Consider the following 27,115-nt stretch of genomic DNA (forward strand, 5'->3'; position numbering starts at 1 on the left):
CCCAGGGCCAGGGCTGGTGGAGCAACAGGAGTGCAGGGCCCAGACTGGCAGGTGGTGCTAGAGCAGCTGGCAGGCAGGCAGAGAGGGGGCGGCAGAACCAATTATATTTATTTACATAAATTTTTAGAGGAAAATGGGTTCCGCTTAATGCTCTTTTTTTCTGAACCAACTATGAGTGCTAAGCGGGGGTTGCCCGTATTTCTTTATTCAATTGATTCTGAGTCCGTAACAGGTAATTGGATCCTCACTCTGAACAATCTTCTGAGGGGTTCCAGATTTGGCTTCTACTTTCCCAAACCCAGCCTTGGTTCCTAATGCAGCCAGTCAGCTGGCCTGTCATCAGAACTCACTGTGCTGCCTCTCCTCCCAGCTTCTTTGGTGTTCAGTCCTGTTCTAGGCCCCCAGTGCTCCCAGCTCTGCTCCATGCCTCTGCATGGACTGTGCTGCCACCTGAAACTGCCTGCATGACTCCCCTCCCAGGGGAGAATGAATTGGCATGTTTTTCTTCCTGCCTTCCAGGTTCCTGGACCAATCAGTGCCAGCTCCTGAACTGTGTCTCAACATGTGCCTGGGAATCACCTCCTTTCCCAGACAGGGTCCCCACTTCCACTCTTGGTGGGGATGGCTGGCCAGCTCTGCATCCAGGTAAGCTGGTTCCCCCAGCGCCAGTATCTTCCCTTTGGAACAGGGGCCATGGATGGTCCCGTTACATACTAAAATGCAGCTGCATGAGATTTTCTTAGCATTTCATTCATGTGGTCTTGTTCTCTTATTATGGATCATTTAAAATTGCTACCACCCACTGATGCAGAGGATGTGTTTGGAGGGATGAAGACAAGCAGCTGTGAACTGGACCCATGCCTGTATTGGCTTGTAAAAGCCACCCAGGAAAGACTGGAGCTACTGTTGGCAAGGATTTTCAGTGTCTTACTTGGGAGGACAGGGTACTGGACACTCTTACACCTCTGATTGTCTGGCTCTGCTCAAGAAGCCATCACTCGATACTGACTCCCCATCTTGTTATTGCCCTGTTTCCGACTCCCTCTTTTTGGCATATCTGGATGCCATCATTTTTCTGGACCCTTGTCAGTATGGCTTTCATCTTGGATATGGAACAGAATCTGTGGTTGTAGACTTAGTTGATGATCCTTCAGCTGGAGATCAACAGGGGAAATTGTGCCTTGCTGATCTTACTCAGTCTTTCAGCAGTGTTTGATATAGTTGACCATGTGGTGCTGATAAAATATTCACATGACCTGGTGGGTATTCATGAGACAGGTGTAAATGGGTTCTTCTCTTTCTAGTAGGGTGGTGCCAGAGGGTGGTGGTGGCCAAGTGATTGTCATCCCTTTGGGATCTGTGGGGTCCTCCAGAGCTTTATCTTGTCTCACTTCCTCTTCAACGTATATATGAGGCCACTGGGTGAGGTTGTGTGGAGATTTGGAGTGCGGTACCATCAGTATGTTGATGATATTCAGCTCTCTCCTCTTTTCTTCTTACCCTGCCTCTGCAGTTTCAGTCCTTTCCCAGAGCTAGACTGCATCTGGGGACTGAATGCAAGTGAACCAATTGAAACTGAATCCAAACAGGACAAAGGTGATAGTGATGGCCAGACAACTTGACTTGCAGGGGCTGGGGCACCTAGCACTGATGGGATTCAGGCTTCTCTTGTCCCTCAAGTTCATAGCATTTGGGTGCTGCTGGATCCTCTGCTGCACTTGGATCTTCAGTTGGCAGCTGTAGCTAGGAGCACCTTTCACTAGCTTTCTACTGAGAGGGCTGCAATCTTTTCTTTCAGAACCTGATCTGGCCACTATCATCCATGCCTTCATAACCTCAAGACTAGACTACTATAATGTGCTATACTTGGGGCTGCCCTTGAAAAAGGGCCAGAGGCTACAGTTAGTACATACCATGGCATCTGACCTTCTGAAGGGGGTGGGTCACCAGGAGCACATAACTCCAGTCTTCCAGCATCTGCATGGGCTCTCAGTAGCGTTTTAGGCACAATTTTAAGTGCTGGTTTTGACCTATAAGGCCCTAAATGTCTTATTTTATTTATTCTATTTTCCCTCTTAAGTTGGTCTGCTTCTCATGCTCTAAGATGCCCTGAGCCTTTGTTCAGAAGGGTGGCATACAAATCATATAAATAAAAATAAATAAAGGTGGAGTGAGGGCAAGTTGGCAGGATATGTTTCATGGCAGCATCTCTGGCATGGTCCAGTAATGTTGGCATGCTCAAAACTGACTAGATAAATACACAATAGCAGGGGAAACAGTGACGCAAAGACTTGAAGTGTTTTGTCCAAGGCCATTTCATGCAGCAAGTTAGAGAGAACTGAAGTTCCCTAATGTTCAATCTAGCGCTCCACTCACTAGATTGTTTTTCCTCCTAAATGCTCCCTTTCATTTGTCACTTACAGTACTACTATTAGCCTTGTTCCAAGGCTATGAATAAAATTAGACAGTTGGGATACATTTTTAGTAGCTTGTGATATGTATAAACATTGAAAGGGACCTAAAAGGATGGCTTGGTCTTGACACCCCTTTAGGGGTTCAAATGTCCTACTAAGTTCTGCTCTACTCCATGGGCTTTGCACTTTCTCACTTCCATAAAGTAGATTATTTATATTTCTGGGAAAACAGAGTTTAATCCATTGTAAAAGAAGGTCATTTTCAGACTTTTCAGACTTTTATATAACCTACTTCCTATTACTTCATCATGAATTTTTGACAATTCATGACAAAATAACTCTTTGAAATTGATCAAAGTTCATTTTAACAGCTGTACAGAGTCATGAATTATTAATGATCAGCAAGTAAGCTTGGCAAGATAAGATCAGAGAGAAGATGTATAGGGTTGCTTCTCTATGTGTCATCACCAAGATCAGAAAATTACACCATAGAGAGGCTCTGCTTTATAGCCCACCTTCTAATTTCTGTAATGGCCCAGTCAAGCAAGGTGCTAAACTCCCTCACTGGTGGAAGCTGATGGTGCTCAGTAGCTCAAACCCTGACAGAATCACATACCCCAGAGGTAGCAATTAGAAGTTTCATATGTTTGGAGAAATGTTACCAGTTCTGACAGTTGGCCCATTTTAATTAGAGGGAACCACAATTTCTCTTTTTTTCTCAAGCCCATAAAGTCTTTCAAAATGAAAAGAAACATTTTACTTGCAGCCACTGAATCTAGTTACATAATATTTTTTAAATCTCAAGGCATTCTAAATAAATTACATTTTATACAAGGCTCCATTTGGAGGCACACATGTATATATTGTATAAAATCTTCCCACATCTTCTGACAATTTCTGCTCTGGAATCTAAGCTAAAGCAAAAAACATAAGATATAAATCTTGCAGGATTATTAAACCACTCCCCCTGTGCAAAAAAAAAAAAAAGCACCTCAAATTATGAACCAAACTTAATTTCCAACACAAACATACACACACACACCTGCACAGGTGTCCCCAAACAAGACTTTATCCCTAGAGTGCTCATACAGCAGTCTGCAGCTGCCCCCAAGTCTGAGTCCAGCTCCTTCAGTCCAGTCCTGGCTGATTGAGCCAGTGAGATCTCCAACTCCACTGCGTACTCCTCTGTGTGGGGCTGATCAGGGTCCATGTGAATGCGGCTCTCTCTTCCCCTTTTTCTAGCCTCAAACGTCCTCTTCCTTTTCCCCTTGCCCCCCAGCCTTTGAAGTTTCCTCACAGTTTCAGTCCAAATTAACAGGCATCTGCAGACTGCCCCCTGGTTTCACCTGCTGTTACACACATTACATTCACATTACGCTTGTCTCCCAAAGTATTACACTGTCATGTCTTTGCTCATTAGTTTGAAAGTCTTTCTTCAGCTGGGATAATAGAAAAAACATATCTCTTCAGTCATCCCATTGCAATTCTAGTCCTTCTCAGCGGGGCATATAAATTTCCTGTTTCTTGCTTGAGGATTTAGATATACAACTTCAGATAGTCTTAATGAGAGTAACATTCCTAATCCCCACACACAATGCACTGAAAATGTACCCAGAATATAAAAAGGGAGACTGGAATCTCAGCTTTAAGCATCTTTGTCTTTTTCTTTTCTCTCTACATTATTTGCATCTGCATATGTTTGCTTAATTAATTGACATCTATTTTGAGGACATTTTTCTTCATTTTCTGAGCCTGTGTCTGGTTTTTGTTGGGAGTGGCCAGGCTTGAGTGCATCTTTTCAACTAGTAGGCTAATTCTTGAGGGGGTTAGGAGAAGAGATTTACCAAATTGGTCCTGTTATTAACCTGATTGCTTTAAAGCTTAGACAACAACAAGGTGTTCATTTCCCAGTTTGATTTAATTAGGAAACTCCACCATGAGTCAAATGAGCATGGAGAATAGGCTTTTTTTATGATATTTAAATTGTTACATTTCAACAACTACTGAGGAAAACACCTCTCTGCAGAGCCTACATAAAGTAGTATTTGACTAAGCAGTCTTCACTTTTTCCTACCTTCTTTCCAGATGGTTTTTTGTTTACCTTTGATGCTTTTAAAAAAATTAAATCAAACCCCATTCCTTTTCATACTCGCTCTCTTTCCCTTTGAACTTTATAAAGGAACCCTAGGATCTCAGCAAAATGCCAACAGTAACACATTTTTTATTTTTATGACAACCCTCTTGTTCCATTTGTCTCCAGCACCCTCTGCTTGTGTGTATGCATGCTCATACATGCTCCCAGCAAAGACTGGCAAAGAAACAAAATCTAATGTGTTTGAGAGAAAGGAACGCAATGTAAAACCAGAAACTGTTTCTGTTTATGGAATATGCATAGAAACCCAAAGGGTGAACTTCTCTGTTCCTCAGGGATGCTCTAACTTATACTCTGAACATTATATTGCTGCAGGTCCCTTCCCTCCCTATCAGATCTTCAGGTCTTGGGTCAGTCTCCTGCTGTAGACCATTTGCAAGCAATGTATGGAAATCAGTAAACTGGAAGCTGCTGGATGCATGACCATGCAATTGCCCCAGTGTCAGCAGACAGTAAATCTCATCCAACTATTCCATTTTGTATCCTTGTCTCTCTGTGATGTTGCTTTTTTCCTATGAGGCTCTTGTTTGGAATTCCTTTGTTGACTTGCAGCATCCCATTTCTTCTTTTTGAATTCTCTCCCAAAAACATACTTGTTCAGCCATGAGATCCATGCTGGTATTCTATACAGTGTTTTCATATACACATTGCTTGTCTTGAATTATAAAACCCTTGGATCACCCTTCATATTCTGTAAAGGCAGAACATATTGTTAGTATTCTATAAATCAAATATTTGACTAATGCTGCTACTGCTGCTGCTACAACCAGGAGCTGCTACTGCAGGGGTTATGCTATGATCTTTTGGAAAAAGCTGTTTCCAAGTTGAAGGGGCAACTACACGTTATGCAAGTTAAATCCTTTGTTACTAGTTCCTTCTGCAGCTCTGCATGGGGATAGAACATAGCATTATTTCTTTAATGCCTGTATTTCTACAGCTTGGTATTATGAGGTCATGCTGGAACGATTAACACTCTGGGTCTCAAATCCCTCACTTCTTTAGTTTTGTCAACCATCTTGGACTTCATTGTTAGGGATTCTGGTTTTCTCTGATAAAAAAAAAAAATCCCCAATTTTCAGATTAGAAAAAGTAACCCCAAATCCTCATTATTTCTTGATCAAAATGAAACACCACTATATTTATATCTATATATTAGTGGTGTTTCATTTTAATCACAGAAAAATGTGGATTTTAGGTTCATTTTCTTTAATCCAAAAATTGGGGATTTCTTTTATCAGAGAAAACCAGGATCCCTGCATAGCCACAACTACAGTCTTGTCCTTACTATGGCACACTATCCAACCACTGTATTGACCACTTGTTGCCAAACTAGCACTGCCTTGGTGACACAAACAGCAATTATGTTTTGGATTCACCTTACATTGACCCATCCCAAAAATCCTGTGTGATTTAGATTGATACGGTACCTTTTATGGAAAGCAGCTTTTGTGATACTTTTTTCTACTTAATTAAAATGTTCCTTATGATTCATAGATAACACAGCATTCCAAACAATCCTTACAACAGTGGTACAAAAGCATTGGTATTTGTACTGGTTATACATTTTTAAATTCATAATTGCATGCAGTTTTATCAGAAATAAGGAAGACATGATAAAAAGTCAGTTTAGGGAACAGGGAAGTGAAGAAGCTGATGATCCTGAACTTCTCTTCAGTAGCAGTGGCAAAAAAATATCCATGTTACAACGGTGTACAGCTATACTAATACATTTTATTTAAATAAATAATAATAATTAATATTGAAGAACAAAGTCTTAATTTACTGAAATAATACATCTGAAGTAGCTAAGTACATTTAAAAAACCTCTGGAAAAAACATTTTTTATCAGCCTTCATTGTCAGATGGGTTTTTTATTTGCCACATATCTTTTGCATTTTATTTTATTTTTAACAGGAACACAAACCTTCTCTGGAAGCAACAGGAAACAGTGCAATAGAGATACGTTTAGTGCAACTGCTCCTGCTTCTCTTCTAGAACGAGCACCCATGAAAGAATTCACAGCTGATGCCAGTGGTTCTTTGAAAGTGAGAGCTCCATCCAAAGCTACCTCTAAGTCCAAAGAGATTCAAGCACAGTGGTTTCTAAAACCAAAGATCCCTGTATTTAATTGTGTGTATGATATAAAGGCTTTACCAAAACCTGTTCTAGAAGAAAATGATCTCCACAGGAAAAATCAATTCTCCAAAGGTAAGCTGCAAATCCTGCCTTGGCTATCTGGAATATGCTTTAAATGGTGAAATGAGATCAGAGTCAAAGATACGTCTGAAATAATGTAAAACTACCATAGTCTATGTTTGTCCCCTTTTTGATGGTCATTTAGACAGAAGTCATTTCACATAATCAATTTGTATATATTCATTGTTGTGGTCTAGGAACACCAGAAACAAAAAATAAAATTGGGCTTTTGATACACACATACATTTCTTTGCCACGAAGCCTGCCAGCTGTCAAGAAGATCGGTGCAGGGGGGTTCTGGGGCCCTGCACCCCTAGCTGCTGACAGGCAAAACTTGTGACATGGGTGGGTGACACTCTGTGTGTGTTAAGGTAAGCCCTCACTCAACTGACACCAAGGCAGAAAGCAGAGCAGTTCAAACAATGCTGCCTTTTATGCAGTTTTTCCATCCCTCCCCCAGAGCACTGGGATTGGAAGGGGCCTTAGGAAAGGATGGCAGTCACTGGCCTGCTACACAGTCAATAATGATAGAACTCCTTCCCCGCTTTCCCCCTCTCTCTTCTTACTTTAGTTTCTTTTTCCCTGCAGTCAAGCCCATCTTGAGCTTTGAAACTTGAAACGTTGCAAAAATTTCGAAACATTTTGACTCGCCTCATTTTGTTTCAAGGCTGTTTTGAAGCTCTCTGTTTCATTTTGATTTTGCTGTTTCAAGCTCGAAATGAGTCAAAATAGCATTGAAATGAAACTGCCGGTGAAATTTCGCTGGCCGTTTCTTTCATAGGCTAGGGACGGGAAGTCAATCCAGCTTAGCCTCTCCTCATAGGGCCTGCCTTGCTGCCCCCGGATCATGCGAGCTGTGCCCTAGCATGCAGGCATGGGGATCCCTGGTTGGGTGTGCAGGTGCCATGGTTGATGTCCATAGGCCTGTATCCAAGCTTGGGGACACAGAGGTTTCTGGCCAGGTGTGTGGTACTAGCTTTGGGGTCCTTGGGCCTGTGCCTATCCAGGGGTTTCTCCTGGGCTCAGTGTTGGAGTCTGCATGTACATTGTGGCATGCTTCATGACAGGGTGTTGGGGGTGCGGGGACATGGCCCAGGGACTCCAGTCCCAGGGTTCATGCAAGGGACACAGACACTTCCCTTCCCCTTGTTGCCTGCCTCTGGCTGACAGATAGTTGGAGGAAGGAGGCAAGGCTGGGGAGAGAAGCTGTGCTTACTTGCCACTGGGAGAGCCTGGGGGCAGGGGCTGTTGGGTACTTGGCTGAAGCAGCTGAGCACAGGCTAAGTGCTAGCAAGCCTCCCTACAAAGGAGGGATAGGGGATGCAAGGCAGGCTGGGATGCTGGGGAACAGCAATCTAACTTGAATTAGTAGGAAAACAGTACACAAGTTCAATGCCTCAGTCTAACCTAAAATGAGCTGAATTGAGTGTACTTCACACCAGGTCTCTCTTAGACCAGTGTCGCTCAACTTTTTTCCCCACTGGGCTGGATGGACAGTGCCTGGTCTGAATGGTGGTTCTGATCTGGTGCCCAGGGCTGGCATGGTGGCCACCATCTGGCTATGTGGAGGGAAGCAGGGGGCAGCCCAGCCTGAGCCCAGCCCTGCAGTGGGGAAAGGAGGCTTCACCTGGCCTTGGGAGGATGGGAGGGACATGACCCAGCCCCATGGGGGTGAAGGGGCTTTAACCTATTCCCACAAGTGAGGAGGTATGGCCCAAGGTCAAATCCTGTCCATGAGGAAAAAGGGCTTGGCTTGGTCCTGCAGGGGAAAGGGGGCATGGCCCAGGCCTAATCCAGTCCCCAGGGAAAGCGGTTTGGGAATTTGGCAAAGGGGAGGGTGGCTGTATTAATGGCTACTGGTCCTCTTCCGCCAGATTTTCGGACCCATGGGGATCCCCACAGGCCAGATGCAATGGTTCTTTGGGCTGCATCTGGCCTATGGGCCAAGGGTTGGGCACCCCATCTTATCTCACTTTCACCATTTTTAGAGCAGTCTAGGTGTACTGAACTTCTGTATGCTTACAGATTTAGATTGGTCTACGTTCACTTAGACCAGTCTAGGCATAGTGTTTGCATGTGCCATAATACTACTGTTTTAGAGGATGTCTGTATGTACCTGTCATCTTCCAAATACAGACCTGAAAAAAAAACTTTTTTAAATTTTAGCTTTTGTACAAAAGTTTTTGATTCCATACACACTCAAATACCTGTGACTGAATGACACTAAGAGGTCAAGATAATGGAGATATATTTGGTAAGTATTTGGCTCTAGTATCCATTTGCTTCTAAGGAGTTATTCTGGGAATGCCTTTTTGGCCTCAGGCATTTTAAAACAGATGTAATGGTACTGCTGTGATAACAGTATTTCATGTAGATGGGAAAAAAGCCATGATCCTATGTAAACTACAGAATATAACATCTGTTTAAATGACAGAAGCCAGTCTTCCAAAATCAGTGCCTATGTTTATGTGTCCAAATCCATATTAACCCACTAACAGGAAGCAACTTGGTGTTGCAGACGTGAAAAACATTCACATATCTCACTGAAAGCTTTTAGAGCTGAAAGTAATTATTCCCTTTAAAAATTAGACCTTTTTTAGTTAAGAAATTAATTTTATAGGTTTCAAAATGTTGCCCAAGATTGCTTGAAAAAAGCAAAGAATTAATAGGTGGGAAAGGAATAAAGATTTTATTATATGTTATCAGATGCACTCAATAACATAGATAATTTTGATATTTTTAAAAGTACAGCATAATGTTTACAATATGTCACAAAGGGAAAAATATTTTCAGTTTGCTGTAACAAATACATTGAAATAAAACAGTAATGGATTTTATTCCCAGATACTTCATTCCTGAAATCATATTATTTGGCATGAAAGAGGTAATTAGTGTCACTGTTTAAGTGTGACACATATGGGTTTTTTCTGAAGTTAATTTGTTATTGTAGATTAATTTTGAATTGAAAATGAAAACCTTGTCAACTGTTTTGCAAGCTGTCTGCATTTTGGACACAATTCTTCTTTTGGGTCTGAGATATGCAGGAAATATGGATCATAAGAGCAATAAAATATCATAAATGAAAACATCATTTAAAAATCTGATTACAGGACCTACTGAATTGAGAACAGTTGCTGAAATGCATTTTAACAGTTGGCTTATTAGCTTTTCCTAGAGGCACAGCACTACAGAGTGGTGTGGATGCCTAGAAACAGGATAAAGAAAGTAAACACTTTTATTAGCAATGAGAAAACAATATGAATTCTTAGCAAAAGCTCAGTGTGGTCCAAGAGAAATGATATGCAATTAAGTTCTATAACAATATATTATTTTCCATTATCAGTGCAATAAATCTAAATTGTCTTCAAAGTATGGGCGTTACAGTGCAATAATTTTTGCTCTACATGTTGTCAATGTGTTATGGACGTGTCTCGCTTCATAGGAAGCAAACATTAAACAGAGCTAAGTATCCAAATGGTGTAATTGTGCTTAATCATGACTCTTGCTTAATGTGAAAGATGCTTCTTGTGTCTCAGGGCAGTGACTAGCACCTATGATTAGGTCTGATCTGTTCTGCTTAATGAGGCCTATTAATAATACGATGGCATTCTTATTTCAGAAATTGCCTTTCCTGTCTAATGAGGTGCAGAACCCAATCAAAACTTAACCATGCACCATTAATGAACTTTTAAATCTCTCTCAGGTGATTACAAATTCTGTGGCTCAGATGACAAAATAAAGGAATGCAAGAAAAGAGAAAAACAAGGGGGAGCGCTATCCGCAGCTTACTCCCCAGTTGCTGCTCATGAGAAGCAAGCAGCATTCACCCAGCCAGAAATCTGCTCGGAGCCTGAGAACATTCCATCAAGCCCACTGACTCTCCGGGTAAAATATCAAATGTTTTCTTTGCTAACTGTTAATTCTGGGACTGATTTTTCATGGTTGATGGTTGCTTCCTGGGAACTTGCTGAGGGCGGAAGTTCACATTTCCTTTTCTGTTCCCCGTTTCAGTAGTGTGTTTGTCACTTGCATCTGTTGTTGGACGATTCACTAGATCATCTTGCCTACAAAAGCATGCAAGGAATTGGATTCTATCTGGAATAAGTACTGTTTCCACAGTTTCAGAAGCCCAGTGGTATCATGCAAAGCAGGGTTCACAATGATATTCTTTTAAACTGAACACTTTGGTCCTCAAACCTTTGCTGCCTTGGAGATAATTCAAACAAATCCCTAAACAATACAAGTCCAAACACAGCTCTCAACCACAGTTAATTACTAGTACATGCTGGCTCCATTGTAACTTCTGAGTCCTACTCAGCAACATGTATGGCTACCCAACATGTATGGTAACCCCTAATCAAGCTCCTGTCAGACCTTAAAAACATAGGGAATTTACTGTTATTTCATTTGGTGCAGTAGCATAGGCGACTGCTGCCACCTGAGTCTGGCAGGGCACCAGATCACCAACAGGGGTCCCAGTCATTGACCAGGAGGGAGTCCCCCCATGGCTGATTGCTGACTGGGGCCAGTGGCAAAACCAGCGAAACAGGAAGTGCACTTCCGCCAGCACTTCTGGTTTGCAGCTGGTGCTTCCAGGGGGTGCACGGATGATCTCAGGGGGTGTGCATGCACCACCTATGTGCAGTGGCATAGACCTACATCCTTATCAAGTCTCAGACTCATTGGTTGAGTAGCACTGATGGACCCATGTACATGAGACATTTACTGTGGAATTGACTAATTAGTTTCACAATACAGTCTCAGCATCTTCACATGTGGCCCTATTAGGCTGCAGTAAATTAATAAATGCTGTTCTAACACAAGTGCTATCCTGCAGCGTCATTATTTAGATGCTGGGTAGACGCTGATGAGGTTGGCTGAGGCATGAAAATTCATGAAAAAGTTGGGGGGCGGCCTGCTGGCTAGACCCACACTGAAACGCGCATACCCCAGACCGCCCCACCACAGCACATTGAGTCAGGTCGGAGCAACCCTGGGCTGGCAGGATAACTGCCAGGGCACCCTGCTAACCAGGGCTGCTATAACCTGGCTCAACGTGCTGCAGTCCTGGGTACACATGTAAATGCAATGCCCAAGAGCAATAAACTCCAGCGCAAACTGCACCAGGGTGTATTCAGGTATTTTAATTTCACATATGGAAGTGCCCAATTAGGATCAGGCACCAGTGAAGTCACTGATTCATGCACATTTTCTTTTAGTTTTTCCTTTTTGAGATTTAAATAATGAAAAAAAAAAGTTTATGAACCGCTCGTGATGACAGAAGCATGTAATGACATGACACACTTTTGAAATAGAGCAAGCCAGAGAAAGAGACCAAAAGTCAAAATCTTCTATCAGGATAATTCTGTTAAAAAAAAAAAATGTAACTCAAGACCACTATTATAAATCTGCTTGAAACTGTGCAGAATATTCTCTTGCTTCTAGAGTAAATCTGACAAATTTTCAAGCCAAACCAATTTTTCCAAGCAAAATATGAATGGAAGGAGGTTGCTTACTCTAACTACTGAGAAGCATCTCTTACTAGAACACCTTAGATACATGACTCTGTCTTTTTTATAGTGCTTATTTTAAAAAAAATGGTTTCTCTGTTTTGTTAGGAGGCTCTGGAAGTCCATAAACCAAAGTTTATTTCTCGTTCACAAGAACGGTTGAAAAAACTTGAACACATGGTACAAATGAGGAGAGCCCAGCACAGCGAGAGCCCTGGAAAGAAACAAGGAGCTCTTCTCGCTCGCAAACTTTCCTCTAATTCCATTTCCAGTAAAAAGAAGCAATATACCATTCCTCACCCCTTGAGTGGTAAGTGGAATTGTCCAGATTTATAACTGTCTTAGGAAGCTTGTTTCATTTGCAGTATTTCCATGTTAGCTTTTGGTGAAAAATCAGCAGATCCACTGTTGTTACTTTGCCAGTTGAGATGTCACCACCTACACTAAGGTTTAAATAGAAACTCTGCTGTGAAGCAGAAAGAAAGGGAGAGAGGAGAGAGACTCATGGCTAAGACTGTTTTCCTCATTCTCTATTTGAAGAAAATACTGTCTTGGGGATTTTCATTCTTTGGCACAAAGGGCAATGTTGGCAACAAGTCTGGGCTGTAGATCCCTCCCTTTTGCTACTTCCTGGACACACAGAAAGTTTAGTAACTGGTGGCAGAGGTAGCTACAGAGAAAGGTATAGAGAAAGCCAAATGGAAGAAAGGACACAGTTTCTAACTATGGAAGGAAAGGCAAGGCTATTGCATGTACACTTGTCCCAGAAGCCTCCGACACAGCCTTACTTAGTAGCCTTATCAAAACCTTTCAGCTGAACCAGTTTTTCCTGTACTAATACCATTCACATACGGAAAGCATAGTTAATCTGGAGATTTATTTACTTGATTTGTGTTCCTCTTAATATTTTGACTTAGATCAGTTAAGTCTGCAAACTTTCTGAAACCAGATTAACGAAGCTTTCAGTAGTTTTGTGTGTTTAGCACAGTAAATTCACAGTAAATAAGTGCACTACAGTAAGACTTTTTGGCTGCTTGCAGGTGTTAAAAAAAAGTGCTTTACTGGAAGAAGCAGCACATTACTTTGACTTAGCTCTGCACCATCTGTATAGATTGGGTGCTTCAGCAGCAGGGCTTTTCGGCACTATTAGCTAAAGCTGATTCAATCAGCTATTAGATAAAAGCACCATGAAAGCCCCACTAAAGTGCCCAACCTATGTAGATGTCAGGCAGGCTGGATCCAGCTAAGGTGCTGCCTCTTCTGGATATGTGCGGGGCTTGGTGTGGAAACGCACCAAGTTTAAGGTGCCATTTTGTTTTTGTTTTTTTTTTTATATCTGCAAGCAGACCCAGTCTTCAGCTATTCTGCTGACAAAGTGTTAAAATGCAAAAATGCAGATGTTTTCCCTATGCCTACACTAGCCACCATCCCAAGTGCTCAAGTGATTTTTCTGATTGGAGTATTCATGCTACTGTTTTGAAAGGGACTCTTTAAAGTTAGTAAAGTTGAATCAGTGCCAGTACTATTAGAAAACTGCAGTTTTAGAATCGTCTTCTAATAGGGGACAAGAACCTGAATCACTTCAAGATGAAATTCAACCAGCTAGAATCATAGAATCATAGAAAATTAAGGTTGGAAGGGACCTCAGGAGGTCATCTAGTCCAATCACCTGCTCAAAGCAGGACCATCCCCAACTAGATCATCCCAGTCAAGGCTTTGTCTAGCCGAGTCTTAAAAATCTCCAGGATGGAGAGTCCACAACTTCTCTGGGTAACCTGTTCCAGTGTTTTACTACCCTCCTAGTGAGAAAATTCTTCCTAATATCTAACCTAAACTTCCCTTGCTGCAACTTAAGATTGTTGCTCCTTGTTCTGTCATCTGCCACCACTGAGAACAGTCTAGCTGTATCTTTTTTGTAACCCCCCTTCAGGTAGTTGAAGGCTGCTGTTAAATTCCCTCTCAGTCTTCTCTTCTCTACACTAAATAAGCTCAGTTCCTTCATTCTTTCCTCACAAGTCATGTGCCCCAGCTCCCAAACCATTTTCATTGCCCTCTGCTGGACTCTCTCCAATTTTTCCACATCCTTTCTGTAATGGGGGCCCAAAACTGAACACAGTGCTCTACATGTGGACTCACCGGTGCTGAATAGAGGGAAGAATCACTTCCCTTGACCTGCTGTCAGCACTCCTACCAATGCAGCCCAGTATGTCATTTAATGGAAGATATGACAGAACAGGGATTCTTGAATCAGTAATCAGTACAGGTAATGTGGATTGAATTCTAGTATTCCCCCCCCCCCCCCCCCCCGTTGGAGTTGAGAGCTCTCTCTCTCTCTCTCTTGCTCTCTCTCTGGACAAGATGGTACAATGCTTCAGGGTTTTTGCTGGCTGTCTGCAGAAGCTATGAAAAAAAGGTTTGCTCTCATGAATCTTTACAGGCTTCTATGGGGTTTTTTAGCATTGGACATTGGCCACAGCTAAATATGGCAGTTCGGACTGGAACCCACTGGAGGTCCTGCTGGTATTTAAAAACCTCTCAAGTACCTCAGTGGGTGGTCTTGTTCTTCTGCTCAGGGTCAAACTGATTGCCAGACCTGGAGTTAGGAAGGACTACAAATTACTCATTGGTAATTCCCCAGGTCAGATTAGCAAGGTGTTTGAGTTTTGCTTTTCTTTATAACATGAGATATGGTCTTCCTCTAAGCATATATTAACAAATTTCTCTGCCATTGCAGTGGTAGGGCACTGTTAGTGTCCTTGTCTGTCCTGGTTTTTTAACATGTGGCATATTGCACAGTGTCTTTGGTTTTATTATGTGCTTTGTATGGTAGTGTGTGGTTAGTTGGTCTGGATAATTTTTAGGACTTAGATAAATGGTTGCCCGCATGCAGAGAACTAAATGGATGTCTTGGGAGGCCGCTTCTAGTCGTATGTAAATTTTTATATATTTGCTTATATTTGCTTATATTTGCTCATATTTGTTTGTTTATAATTGTTTATGTTTGTTTATTCATATAATCAATAATACATTACTTATAAATATATTATTCATATTTGAATATGTTTAAGTATATAGATAAATAAATATAAATGAATATATAAATATATTTAAATAGTATATTTATAAAGATATGATTCATATTTGTTTATTTATATTTGTTTATATTTGTCTATTTTTGTTTATATATAAATATCTTCATATAATTAAACTCAGCTGGAGCAGTGCCAGAAAGGTGCTCACTCCTTCAATTCCAGAGACTGGCAGAAGCCTAAGAGAGGGTAGGAAGTCAAGGGGAGGGGAAGAATATCCTTTGCAGGTTAAGCATAAATTTAGGGTGCAGACAGAAGTGCAGCTCCCCACTGTAGGAAGCATTCTGGGTTATAACAATCCCCCCCTCTCCCCGCCCAGGCTTCACAGAAGTTCACTTTTGGTTCCAGGGAGGAGGGGAATCTAGCTGTTGGCTGGGAGCCTGCAGTCAGTTTCCCCTAGACGTGGCCCCTCCTCTCTTGGAGGCCGCAAAGTTTTCATAATGGGAGGGGGGAAAGGGAGCACAGGGAGCTCATTCTAGGAGTTCCCCACCCCAGTGCTGGAGGTTGGGATGGATAAATTGGAGGCCCCCCATCAGGGGCAGGGGGGAGAGCTCCAATACACCAACTAGGACTGAAAAAACCCCAGACCAAACTCCTTCCACTCCCTTTCTCCCCTCCCATTCTGAAAATAGCAACAGGCTGGCAGGCCGTGCAGACACAAGTTACAGAAGACACTGTTTTGAAACATCTTCATCTGGCCCCTCATGTAATGAGGGTTCAGATTTTCACCCGATTGGCCATTTTTGAAGCAGTCTGCATGCACACGTGTTTGGCCTCAGCTATAGGCTGCTTTCTGTGGCCAGATTGGGTGAAAATGGTCACTTCTGTCTGCACCCTAATAGATTTCCGTGGGTCAACCCTTACCCTTTTGGCTATTGGAGTTCTTAACCTACTCCAAGTGCACATGTGTCAGTGGCCTAAAGAAAAAATGGTGTTTTATTGTTTTAAAGATTGCATCATCTCCCCCCTTAATCCTAGACTCTAACATTATTCCTGTTAATGTCTTTTACCTTGTTGCTTTAGAGAATACTAATTCCTGTTGCTAAACATATGTAATTGGTTCAGTAGCATAATATATTTTACTCTAAATTGGCTGCAGAACTGGAATATAGATTATGCTTTAGAGCTGAGTAAATGTAAAAAGCACCTCAAACGAACAAAAAAGGAGATGATTAAAAGTATCTTCCCCACTTAATTAACCAGGTTCATTTGCTCAAAGAGAAATTCTTGCCCTATTGAAGTTACTGTCAAAACTCCCATTAACTTCAACATGGGCAGGAATTCGCCATTCATAACTATGATGTTAAAAATCTACTTGTTCTCCAAGGCCAATGAAGGCAGGGAAACAGGATTTAAGAAGGGATTTTTTTGTAGGGTAACTAGGGTATAGATAGCATTGCAGGAGAACACTAAAAAAGACAAGAAGTGAAAAAGACACTGTTTTTCCTTGTTGTTAGATCACTTTTTAGGCCCCCAAACCATTTTTTTTATAAATAAAAATTAAAATACAAAACTTTCCTTGAATATTTATTAAAGATTAATTGCTATGCTTTTTCAATGACTAATAAAAACATAATATTGAAGTGTGCTCATTAATTGTTCAAGTAAATGACTCTCTCTCTCTATTAATGGTTAGTTACCAAAGATAAATATGTCGAAAGAGAAGCTTTTGTTCCCATAACTTACCTGCCTCAACTTGTTCCTCAAAGAAAGTCATATGTAATTTTCTATTTGTGAGGTCTAAAGAGTCTCATAAGGGTAGAAACTGTCACATCTGTTATATTAATTCCACTTATGGATAAATAGTACATTTTAGCTCCCTGATTAAACTTATATGTTTGGGTTGCAGTTTAGAGGTCTGTGTACAAGTCTTTAAGCATACTTTAATTTCCACTGAGTTCTCACAGTTGGTGTTTTGAGTCTTCTACTGATGGCAGCCATTCTACAAATGCCCAGTGTCATTAATGATATTAGCATTTCAGGAGTTTTGTTTGCAATATGGGTAAGTGCTATCTTGCTTTAATATTGTATTCTTGAAAAATGCCTTTTAGCATTTAAAATTTGGAAAAGTAGGTACATAGGACTGGAAAGGATGTGTTTGTGCACATGAATATTCATGTCAGCCCCTCTCAAGCAGCATGTCCATAAGACACCTGATAATAAATAAATAAATAAATAAGTATCTTATACCAAGCCCCCACAGAAAGACAGCAGGAGAGACAAAGGCCCATGGAAGTGACAGGGGATTATTTGGTAAAACAACTAAGGACTTTTTAATGGTATTTTAAAACCCTATATTAAAGAAATAAAAATGCATCTCTAGGCTGTTAGAGGATTTGGATAGACAATTCCCTTAATTTTAGTTTGGAAACAGGCATCTTCAAGAATCTCAGCTGTTGTCTCCAACACAAGATTCCTATGAAATTAGTATGTTATGCCCAAATGGTGTCACTTTTCATCAGAATGTCTATCAGCAAAAGTCAGCTGGGAAAAGAGGACAATTTGACCAACTCATGATTATTATACTCCCTTTATTTCATGACCAGCTTCTTAGCTGCTTGTGTTTCCTAAGGCAACCTAAAAAGTCAGCTTCTTGAGAGGGGGTTTATACCATCTTAGTTCATATGTAAGATACTGCACACATTTCTAATATTACAGAAAGAGTAATACACTCATTTAAGGGTATATAATTTTGAACTCAAGTTCCTAACAGAAAAACTATTTTAGTTTTTCAGGTTGTTTTTTTTTTTAATAAAGTTGGCTTGTTCTTTTTCTTCTTTATTAGCAATTATGATTCCAGTGGGATAACAAAGGCAGTAGCATCGTACCCTCCCTTCCATTTGTCTTGCTTATCTTAGAAGACTAAAAATCTTCTTATCCCTGTGTGTGTCATGGAGATGAGAATGAATAACCTGTTCCAAAAGTCCCAAGTCCTGGTAGACCTGACAAGGTTCATTTACCTGAAGTTCATAGGCCACTTACTTACCAAGTACAGTGCCATTATTAATCACTAAGAACTAGTGGGATAAAGAAAATAACATGGCAAGGGTTAAACAGCTAATGCTTGACTCCTAAACTAATATCTTCTGGGAGGATTTTCAGAACAGCTGAGGGAAAGTACAAGGACTCTGCCAAATCTAGCTTGTCTGCAGGTTTCTTGGTCTCTTGGGAGCAGTATGCTCTTTCAAAACAATGGACATAAAAACAACATTTGAAAAACAGAGAACCCCAGAGAGAAGAATGATGAGATGGAAACCTACTTAAAGAATATATTGTGTCTTTTTATGGGGCTTCTAGGCTTCAAAGCATTGTGTTTTGATTTTCTGTTTATCCTGAGAGTAATGTTTTTTCACTTCCCCTCTCCCCCCTTCCTAGCGTCTTCATGGTCATGTGGTACATAGAGCAGGGGTGGGCAATTATTTCAGCTGGAGGGCCACTTAATGAGTTTTGGTGAGTTGTTGAGGACTGCACACATGAAATCTTTCAGAAGATATTATTTTAGGAAGTTATAGATAAAAACCAAATCATATACTAAAAATCAAACACCTTCTGTAGCATATTTTAATTTTATGTCAAAAAATAATTTTTGTTCTGATTTATGATTTTCTTGAGTAGCCTGTACAAAGCCACTTGCATACAAGCTCCAACTGAAGTCTTACACACTTGTATATTGTGTGGAGGAGTGGTGTGGGGGATACAGGGAGGTGGATGTGTGCATGTGTGTAGGGGCTGCCTGCATGCTAGGTGTCGAGAGCAAGATGGAGCGGGGCAGGGAGGCAAGAGACATACGCAGCACAGCTTCCCCAAGCAGTGCGGTACAGTTGCAGTGCATACCCCATCCGGCCCGTGCTGCCCCCACATGTGACTGAGCCCTGCCTGCTCCTGCCTGAGGCAGCCCATACTGCACTCCTGCTTATGCCTGCCCCCGACCCCGGCCAGCGTGCACAGCTTCCCAGCAGGGCTGCTCCCAGTGCAGCTGCAGCCACCCGGGTACTGCTCAGCTCACCCCATCTCCAGCAACCCCTCCTCTTCCTTCTTCTGCCCCTGCTGCAGCACTCCAGGGAGGTGGGGAAGCAACGGCCAGGCAGCTCCTGCCCCAGTGTGTGGGGCTCCATCTCCCAGTTGCCTTCCACCCACTACTCCCACAGGTACTCATCGCACTGAACAGGTAAAATGGGTGGAAGACAGCCAGGAGCTGGTGCTGGAGCCCCTACCTACCCACTGGGGCAAGAGCTTCCCCTGAGCCCAGAGCAGTGCAATAGGGGCAGAAGGAGGAGGAGGAGCCAATGGAGATGGGGAGAGCCAAGTAGTACCTGCAGCCACACTGGGAGCAGCCCCGCTGAGAAGCTGTGCATGCTGGCCAGGAACTGTCTAGTGGGCACAGGCAGAAGCACAGCACGGACAGGTCTCGGCCCCATGCAGAGTGCCACAGGGGCAGCTGTGGGCCGGATCCAATCAGTTAGCAGGCCGGATCCAGCCCATGAGCCATATTTTGCCTACCCCTGACACAGTCCCGTTGTCAGTTTACCCCCATGTATTTTCCAGCAACAGCTTTCAAAAGGGTCATTTGGGTAGCAGGCAAAATTTCCACCGGCCAAAAGATAACCTCAGTTTTTGATTCTGAAGCCCCATCCATGGCTGGATGATGTAGCATCTGAATCTACTCCTGAGCTGCTTAAAAGCATGTTTTTATTACATTTACTGCAAATACTGGCAGCAAGTACTTCATCAATCTTCCCCCCAACCCCAGTTCACATTAGGTTTTTGTCATTTGACAGATGTTTTTATCAGGAAGGTTTTAAAACCTGTGACAGAGATGCTGTTGTTCTGTTTTACTGAAGAAATTTGTTTGCTGTTGCACCTAATCTCTCCTACACGAGCATGATTTACACCTATTTCACCATGAAGATCACTTACCTTTTTATCTCATTGTTACTGTAAAAAAGAAACAAAGGCCTTTGGAAATCCCTTTCTGTCTCTCTCTAACATCACTTTAACAAAATAAAGGATGTTTATTGAGAATATAGAATTATTAGATCACACATAATTTTCAAACCATTTTGCCAGTATTGTTATAACTTTATGGTTTCTCATGTGAGAGAAAGATAATTGGCATCCAACATCATTTCCATATAAATACCAACATCTGTGCAGCTTCCGTTTACCTTCTCAGCTTCACAAACAAGTTGTTTACCATTTGTAATTGTAATTCATGAACGGGATTTCACAAAAGGCTGAAAGTAATTTTAGAAAAAATGAGACTGTTTATCCAGCAAAAGATTTTATCATCACAAGAGCACTTTGGAAGCAAACAACCTACAACTCTCTTACTAGCCTTTGTACTGTGTAATGTATACTGCTGAATTTCTAGAGTGCTAATTAGTCCAAGATAGACTACTTTGCTGTTGACTATGTTGAACAAATTAGAGATCCCACTGTGACGAACTGAATAGAAACAATGTTCAAATAACTGGATTTAAATCTAGAAAACCATGATGTAATTACTTCAATGACAGGACTACCAGCTGTTTATAGATCTTTAAATCCTCATAATGAACAGCCTTGTGATCTTAGTGTACACAAGCACTTTTAGAGGATTTTTTTTAAATTCACAAGAACACTTTTTTTATACCCTCCATTTTCCTTTCCTTTTGGGAAAGTTTGTTTTGGTAAAAGTGACAGTATAGGGAATCATAAAGTTGCCATCCACCCTCAAAAGAGATACCTGCTAGTTTCCCTTGATTTATGTCTATATGCAGCAGTTAGATCCTGTATCTTCAAGAGTACTGTGGAAGCAGGTGTGTAGAACACCTGAACTGTGCTCAAAGTGACTGAAAATAGAGGTTGGGGGATTTTATTATTATTATTATTATTGTTAGCTTAAGAAATACTATGTGAGCTTGATTATAGTTTAGATTATGGGGGAAGTGGTGGATGGCAATGAGCAGATTTGCACTAAAAAAACCCCATAAACAACCAATCACACAGCAAAATACATCCTCACTGTCCTCAGGTGTCATAGGCAGCTAATTAAAAGTTTGCAGCCAGCTGCCTATCTTCATTTGTATATTAGACTAGTTGTTCCCAGTCTCAGATTTGTTCTTACTCAATATTCATAGCTAGTAATAGTGTCACTCATACTGTTGGCATTTGGCCATAAGTCTGAGGCTGACCATGATGAAAAAAAGATTAGCTTACACTTGCATAAATGTAATTAAGAACAGGAATGACCTATTCTTATTACTGTTAATGTGTATTATGGTAGGGCCTAAAACCAACCAAGTCCCATTGTACCCCAATACCTCATTGTATTATGTAGTACACACCCACAGTCCATGCCACAAAGGGCTTAAATCTAAATGGACAAGGCAGGCACAAGGCTGGGGCAAACATACAAGCAAAGCAGCCACTGCAGTGGCAGCAAATGGTATGTTATTCCTCAAATTTGAGGTATGTACATGTTAAGTTTGTAGGAATCACCTAAACAGAAAGAAAAAAAGGAAGCAAAAGGATTTGAGAATAGGGCAGGGGAGAAATGGCTAAGGGACAGGTATGGAGTGAAATGAAGTGACAAGACAGAGTAAGGGGAAAGGAGGGTTGGAATAAACAGCCAATCAGCACAGGGCAGAGAACGTCCAGTCAACTTGTAGAAAGTTCCACAAATGTCTAAAAGCCCAAACTCAGAAAGATGATGGTGAAGCTGTTCCAGGGTAGCCCTCTGTAGCATCAGTCTTCAGCTTGAGGATGGCCCCTAGGGATGACCCTGCAGTGGCCTCACCAGCATATTTCCAAGCTTGGAGCATGTGTGGGAGCAGGTAGACAGGGAATGCCTGAGCAGGACATGCTGCCAGTGCAGTGTAGACATGGGCTTAGACTCCCTTCATTACATTAGGATTTGTTTTGACTAGGATAGAAGATATTAAAATGATCTAAGCGTAGAATGGAATAAGCAGTGTAGGCTAGACTTCAACGAGCAGTGTAGCTGGCCGAGTTGAAATTTAAGCAGTAATCTATTAAATAACCACTGCTTTGTTTACAAGGGACTTGTGGAGCGGATTAGTTAACTTGTTTTACTAACATGCTCTTACAGTGCTCTCAAATCATAGTCAAGCTTTTAGATCCCTTTGCTTGCATTCATTGACACAGTATCCAGTTTCTTACCCATCACCTCTGTATTATTCTGGACTAAACAGCGCAGGGACAAATTCTTCCCTTGGGATGGGTATCCCTAGGTAAAATTCAGCTACATACGTTTGTTTTGTATTGAGGATTCATTATGTTTTTTAAGTGGGTTACTGAGTTTAAAAATGTGGTAGCCCCAGTATCTGTACGTACCTAAAAATATCTCTGCTTTTATTATCAGTGGGCAGTGTAGAGCAGTGCCAAGCATTACAAAGCAACCCCTGAATCAGCGAACATCTGTCGGACTCCTATGTTTAAATTTAAGTGACAGAGAAGTCTGAGAATATAATCATTTATACTGGGGCTAAGCTTTTCAGTGACTGGTAACATACAGTGTAGAAACATATTCTAATTATAAAAATATTTTATGGTTCCCATTCACATACACTCTTATCCTTTGTCATTGAAAAAGGCCATTTTCATCAGCAATGTGGTCTCAGATGGCTGATAAGCCTGACTTTTGCCTAGAATATAGAGTTACAGACTCAATAGATATTTCTCAATATTGTAGACTGGGAGAGATGATCCTTATGCTGAACCTTTTTTGTAGACACTTGTGCTCTGCATCCTTGATAGGTTTTTCTCTCAAAGCCAGTTCCATCATCATAAACAAATGCACCAGGTCTTACATTCGTGACATTTCTATTCCCAGCTTTGACTGTAAATACTACATTGATTCAGGGTTGTTTAAAAACAGTTCTTGTATCTTTTTAGTTGCTGATTGTCTGATTATCTATCTCAAGGCAAAGATCTTTGTGGGTGTTATCTTTCATTGGACCAATTGCATGGCTCGGATAAAGTTACACAAGCTTTCAAGTGCAAAGCATATTTATCAAGTTTACATTTTACGTGGTGGATTTCAATTTCTTTCATGTTTTTTAGTGTTGGAGTAATAATATCTGCCACAGCACAGTTTTCCAGAAAGGATTTAAGGGGGAACTGGTTATCAAGCATCCTAACTACATGTCCAAACTATCTTAGTTGTGACTTTATAATCAGAGGACCCATTTTTGGTATATTTGCTGGCTGAAGGCCATTAGCACTTGGGATCCTGTCTTGGCATCTTAGTTGTATTAGTTTTCTCCTCCACTTTAGATGAAAATAGTTTGACTTGATGTCTGTAGATTGTCTACAACTCTTAGGCATAAAGTAAGGAGGTCAGGACAACTACCTTACACACATTCAATTTTTGTGAAGTCGTCATGGAATGCCCTCCAGGGGGTGCTTTCTTGGGACCACTGTGGTCTTGTCTGGTCTCTGAGAGGGTCTCGTGAAGCCTGCCCTGGAGTGGCTTCTAAAGCAGGGGTGGCTAATCTGTGGCACAGATACTAGGGCTGTGCAAAGCTTCAGTCCCTGATTTGATTCACCAAATCTCCGAATCTGAATCAAATCAGGAGACCGTTTAATCTCTCCGAATTGAATCAGAACCCTCCAAATTGATTTGGAGAGATTTGGAAAGATTTGGTGATTCAGATATACACAGCTTTAAATGTTTTTTCTACATACTTCAAGGTACCAGGCAGCTCATGAATGCTGACATGGTGGGGCAGATAGAGCATCCCACAGGAATGTGGGGGGCTCCCCAGTGCGCTCAGCAGCAGACTTGGAAGTGGACCAGAAGCACTTCCACTCCACTTCCAGGTCTGCCGGGAAGTGCACTGCCCCCCCCCCCATGTCCCCTGACTCAACAACTGGTACCTCCTGGGTCTGGGGGACACCTGGGGTTCCCCCATGACCAATCACAGAGCTGGGAGGGCCCCCAGCATGCTTGGTGTCAGAACCGGAAGTGGACTGAAAGTATTTCTGGTCCACTTCTGGGTTTGCTGCTAAACATGCACCCCCACCCTCGATGGTCTATCCACCCCACCATCACAGCATTCCTGAGCTGTGCTTGCTACCTCAAGGTACGTAGAAAAAACATTTAAAGCTGTGTCTATGGCCAAATTGCTGATTCTCTAAATCAGCCTCAAATCTCCAGATTTGGATATGAGTTGGGGACAGTGATCCGAATCAACAAATTAAATCACTGTCCCTGAATCCAAATCAAATATGGCCCATTTCACACACCCCTAACAGATACCACAAGTGACATGAGCAGCCTCTGTGTATGACATGCAGCAGACTGGGGAGGGGACAGTGAACAGTTGCATATAGGGCAGGGAACAGAAAGTGGAGCAGGAAATCATGCAGAGAGCAGAGCTGACTGAGCACTACGCAGAACAATAGTTTGGGCAGGGGTATATGGCAGGAAACAGAAAGCAAAGCAGCAGATCAGGCAGGGGAAGGAGATGGAAATGGCACTTGGGGAGGGTTTGAAGCTAATTTCTGACATGCTTGCTAGAAAGGTTGTCCCCCACTGTTCTAGAGCAAGGAGAGTGCCCAGGCTCCTTTCCTTTCTGAGACTCTGGCTTTTTAGTCTCTCACCTTCCTGGGACTCCATGGCTCTGAATCAAGGAGCTAGCATCTAGTTCTGCTCTTGAAAGAGGGACTTTGCTTCTTACTCTGGAGGCCCAGGACAACTCAAAGTATCAAGAAGTAAAGCAGACTTCAGTAAAGGCATTTACTGGAGCAAAGGCTACCCATCCAGAGGTTCTCTGACCCCCTCCAAAGAGTAAAGCTGTTCCTGTTCCAAATCCAGCCCACAGAGCCCAGAGCACCCCCAAAAATACTCAGCTGTTCCTTTTTCGAAACTCTCCAGGCTCCCTAAACTCCCAAGCTGCCAAACAAGTCTCTGAACCCAGGTTTCCTTGGAACCCTTTGTTCCTCAAGCACCCTTCCTTTTTGTTGCTGCTGTCTGGGATTAAACAGCTTTATTGATTCATAGATTCATAGATGCTAGGGTCAGAAGGGACCTCAATGGATCATCAAGTCTGACTTCCTGCCTGTGGCAGGAAAAAGTGCTGGGGTCATGTGACCCCAGCCAGGTGCTTGTCCAGTCTTCTCTTAAAGATCCCCAAAGTAGGGAAGAGCACCACCTCCCTTGGAAGCCTGTTCCAGATTCTGGCAACCCTAACCATGAAGAAGTTCTTTCTGATGTCCAACCTAAATCTACTCTCTATCAACTTGTGGCTGTTGTTCTTGGTTATTCCAAGGGTACTCTGGTAAACAGAGCATCGCCTATTCCCTGCTGCCCCCCACTGGTGAATTTGTATACTGCCACAAGATTCCCCCCACAGCCTTCTCTCACAAAGGCTGAAAAGGTTCAGGCCCCTCAGCCTTTCCTCATAGGGCCTTCCCTGAAGGCCTCTAACCATATGAATGACCGTCCTCTGGACCCTCTCAAGGTTGTCCACATCCCTCTTGAATTTATAGATTAATAGATGCTAGGGTCAGAAGGGACCTCAACAAATCATCGAGTCTTGTGGCGGGCCAGTAGGGGGTGCTCCTGCATTGAGCCACCCCCCTCACTGCGCCCAACCACCTTCCAGGCTCTGAGTGCCACCCTGGGGGCACCTCACATCTGGCCAACCCCCTTCCTGGAGCACACCTGCTAGTCTGGGGGTAGAGCTGCTACCACGCAGGGATGGGCTTGATTCTGGCTCTGTGCCCCCTGGGAAACACAGGCCCTAGTATCCCTTGATGGGACTTGACTCACTTCAAGAACTTGGGATACTTCCCTCAATCGGAAGTGCAAGTACTGGTCTCCCTTAGTCAGCCGAACCAAGGGGACCCCAAGGCATAATCTAGACCCGCTCCCAATAAGTCTCCCATGCTAGGTACAAAGGAGAACTTTATTGGTTACAAGGAGTAGGGTTGGAATAGGGTACAGAGTTAAGTAGTATCAGAGAAATCCCATAGAGCAAACAGGGTGGCTGGAGTAGCCTTTCATCATGCATCCGAGTTACTGCAAGCTATATATTTAGTTAGATCTCAGGTAGCTTACTCACAAGTATCATCCAGAGGCTGGTGGAGATTCCCCCTGGAGGTAGGCAGTTCCTTGATCATGAGTTTTGAAAGCGAGAGCATGTTTCAGATAGTCCAGCTCCTCCCTTTCTCTGAGTTTTCCTCATAGCTGCTGCCTCCCTTCCTCCTGGGCAGTCCTTAAATTATATAGCTCTTATGACCTCATTTACCTGGTCCAATGGAGGCCAGCACCTGTTGGCTGTCAGTCAACCAATTTGAAATTCACCACTGGTTGCTGGGCAGACTGGCAGTCTCTAGCCCACCAGGGTGCCCAAGACCCTCACCCAGGTATGCGATGCCAGTCATGTAGGCAGAGGAAGAAAGCTTCCCCCTCCCTCAGGAATATATCCAGCTCAGGTTACCTAAAGAGATAGCGTAAGGTGTGTATCCTCTGCTGGGCCCATCCTAACAAAATTGTCACAGAGCAGAGTTTTTGAGGAGAAACAGAGTTGGCCTTCTGCCACAAGTCCAACCACCTGCCTAGGCAGGAAAGAGTTCTGGGGTCAGACAACCCCAGCCAGATGCCTATCCAGCCTTCTCTTAAACACGCTCAAGGTAGGGGAGAGCACCACCTCCCTTGGAAGCCCATTCCAAATATTGACCACCCTTACTGTGAAGAAGTTTTTCCTGATATCTAGCCTAAATTTGCTCTCTGTCAGTCTATTACCA

General features: G+C 42.4%; 1 protein-coding gene across 6 annotated transcripts in view; it reads left to right on the forward strand.

The window, feature by feature from the left end:
• Window positions 1-27,115, forward strand: part of C6H10orf90 (chromosome 6 C10orf90 homolog) — a 252,619-nt gene that overhangs the window by 208,214 nt on the left and 17,290 nt on the right. For 5 of the 6 annotated variants that reach the window (XM_059730041.1, XM_019482863.2, XM_059730043.1 and 2 more), the window contains 4 exons: window positions 520-645; window positions 6,481-6,774; window positions 10,466-10,647; window positions 12,381-12,582. In XM_059730041.1, the coding sequence (XP_059586024.1) occupies window positions 520-645; window positions 6,481-6,774; window positions 10,466-10,647; window positions 12,381-12,582 (804 nt within the window). The remainder of the gene's footprint in view (window positions 1-519; window positions 646-6,480; window positions 6,775-10,465; window positions 10,648-12,380; window positions 12,583-27,115) is intronic. The other variant, XM_059730042.1, reaches the window with a different exon arrangement.

This window comes from Alligator mississippiensis, chromosome 6 (assembly GCF_030867095.1).
Source record: "Alligator mississippiensis isolate rAllMis1 chromosome 6, rAllMis1, whole genome shotgun sequence".
NCBI lineage: Eukaryota > Metazoa > Chordata > Crocodylia > Alligatoridae > Alligator > Alligator mississippiensis.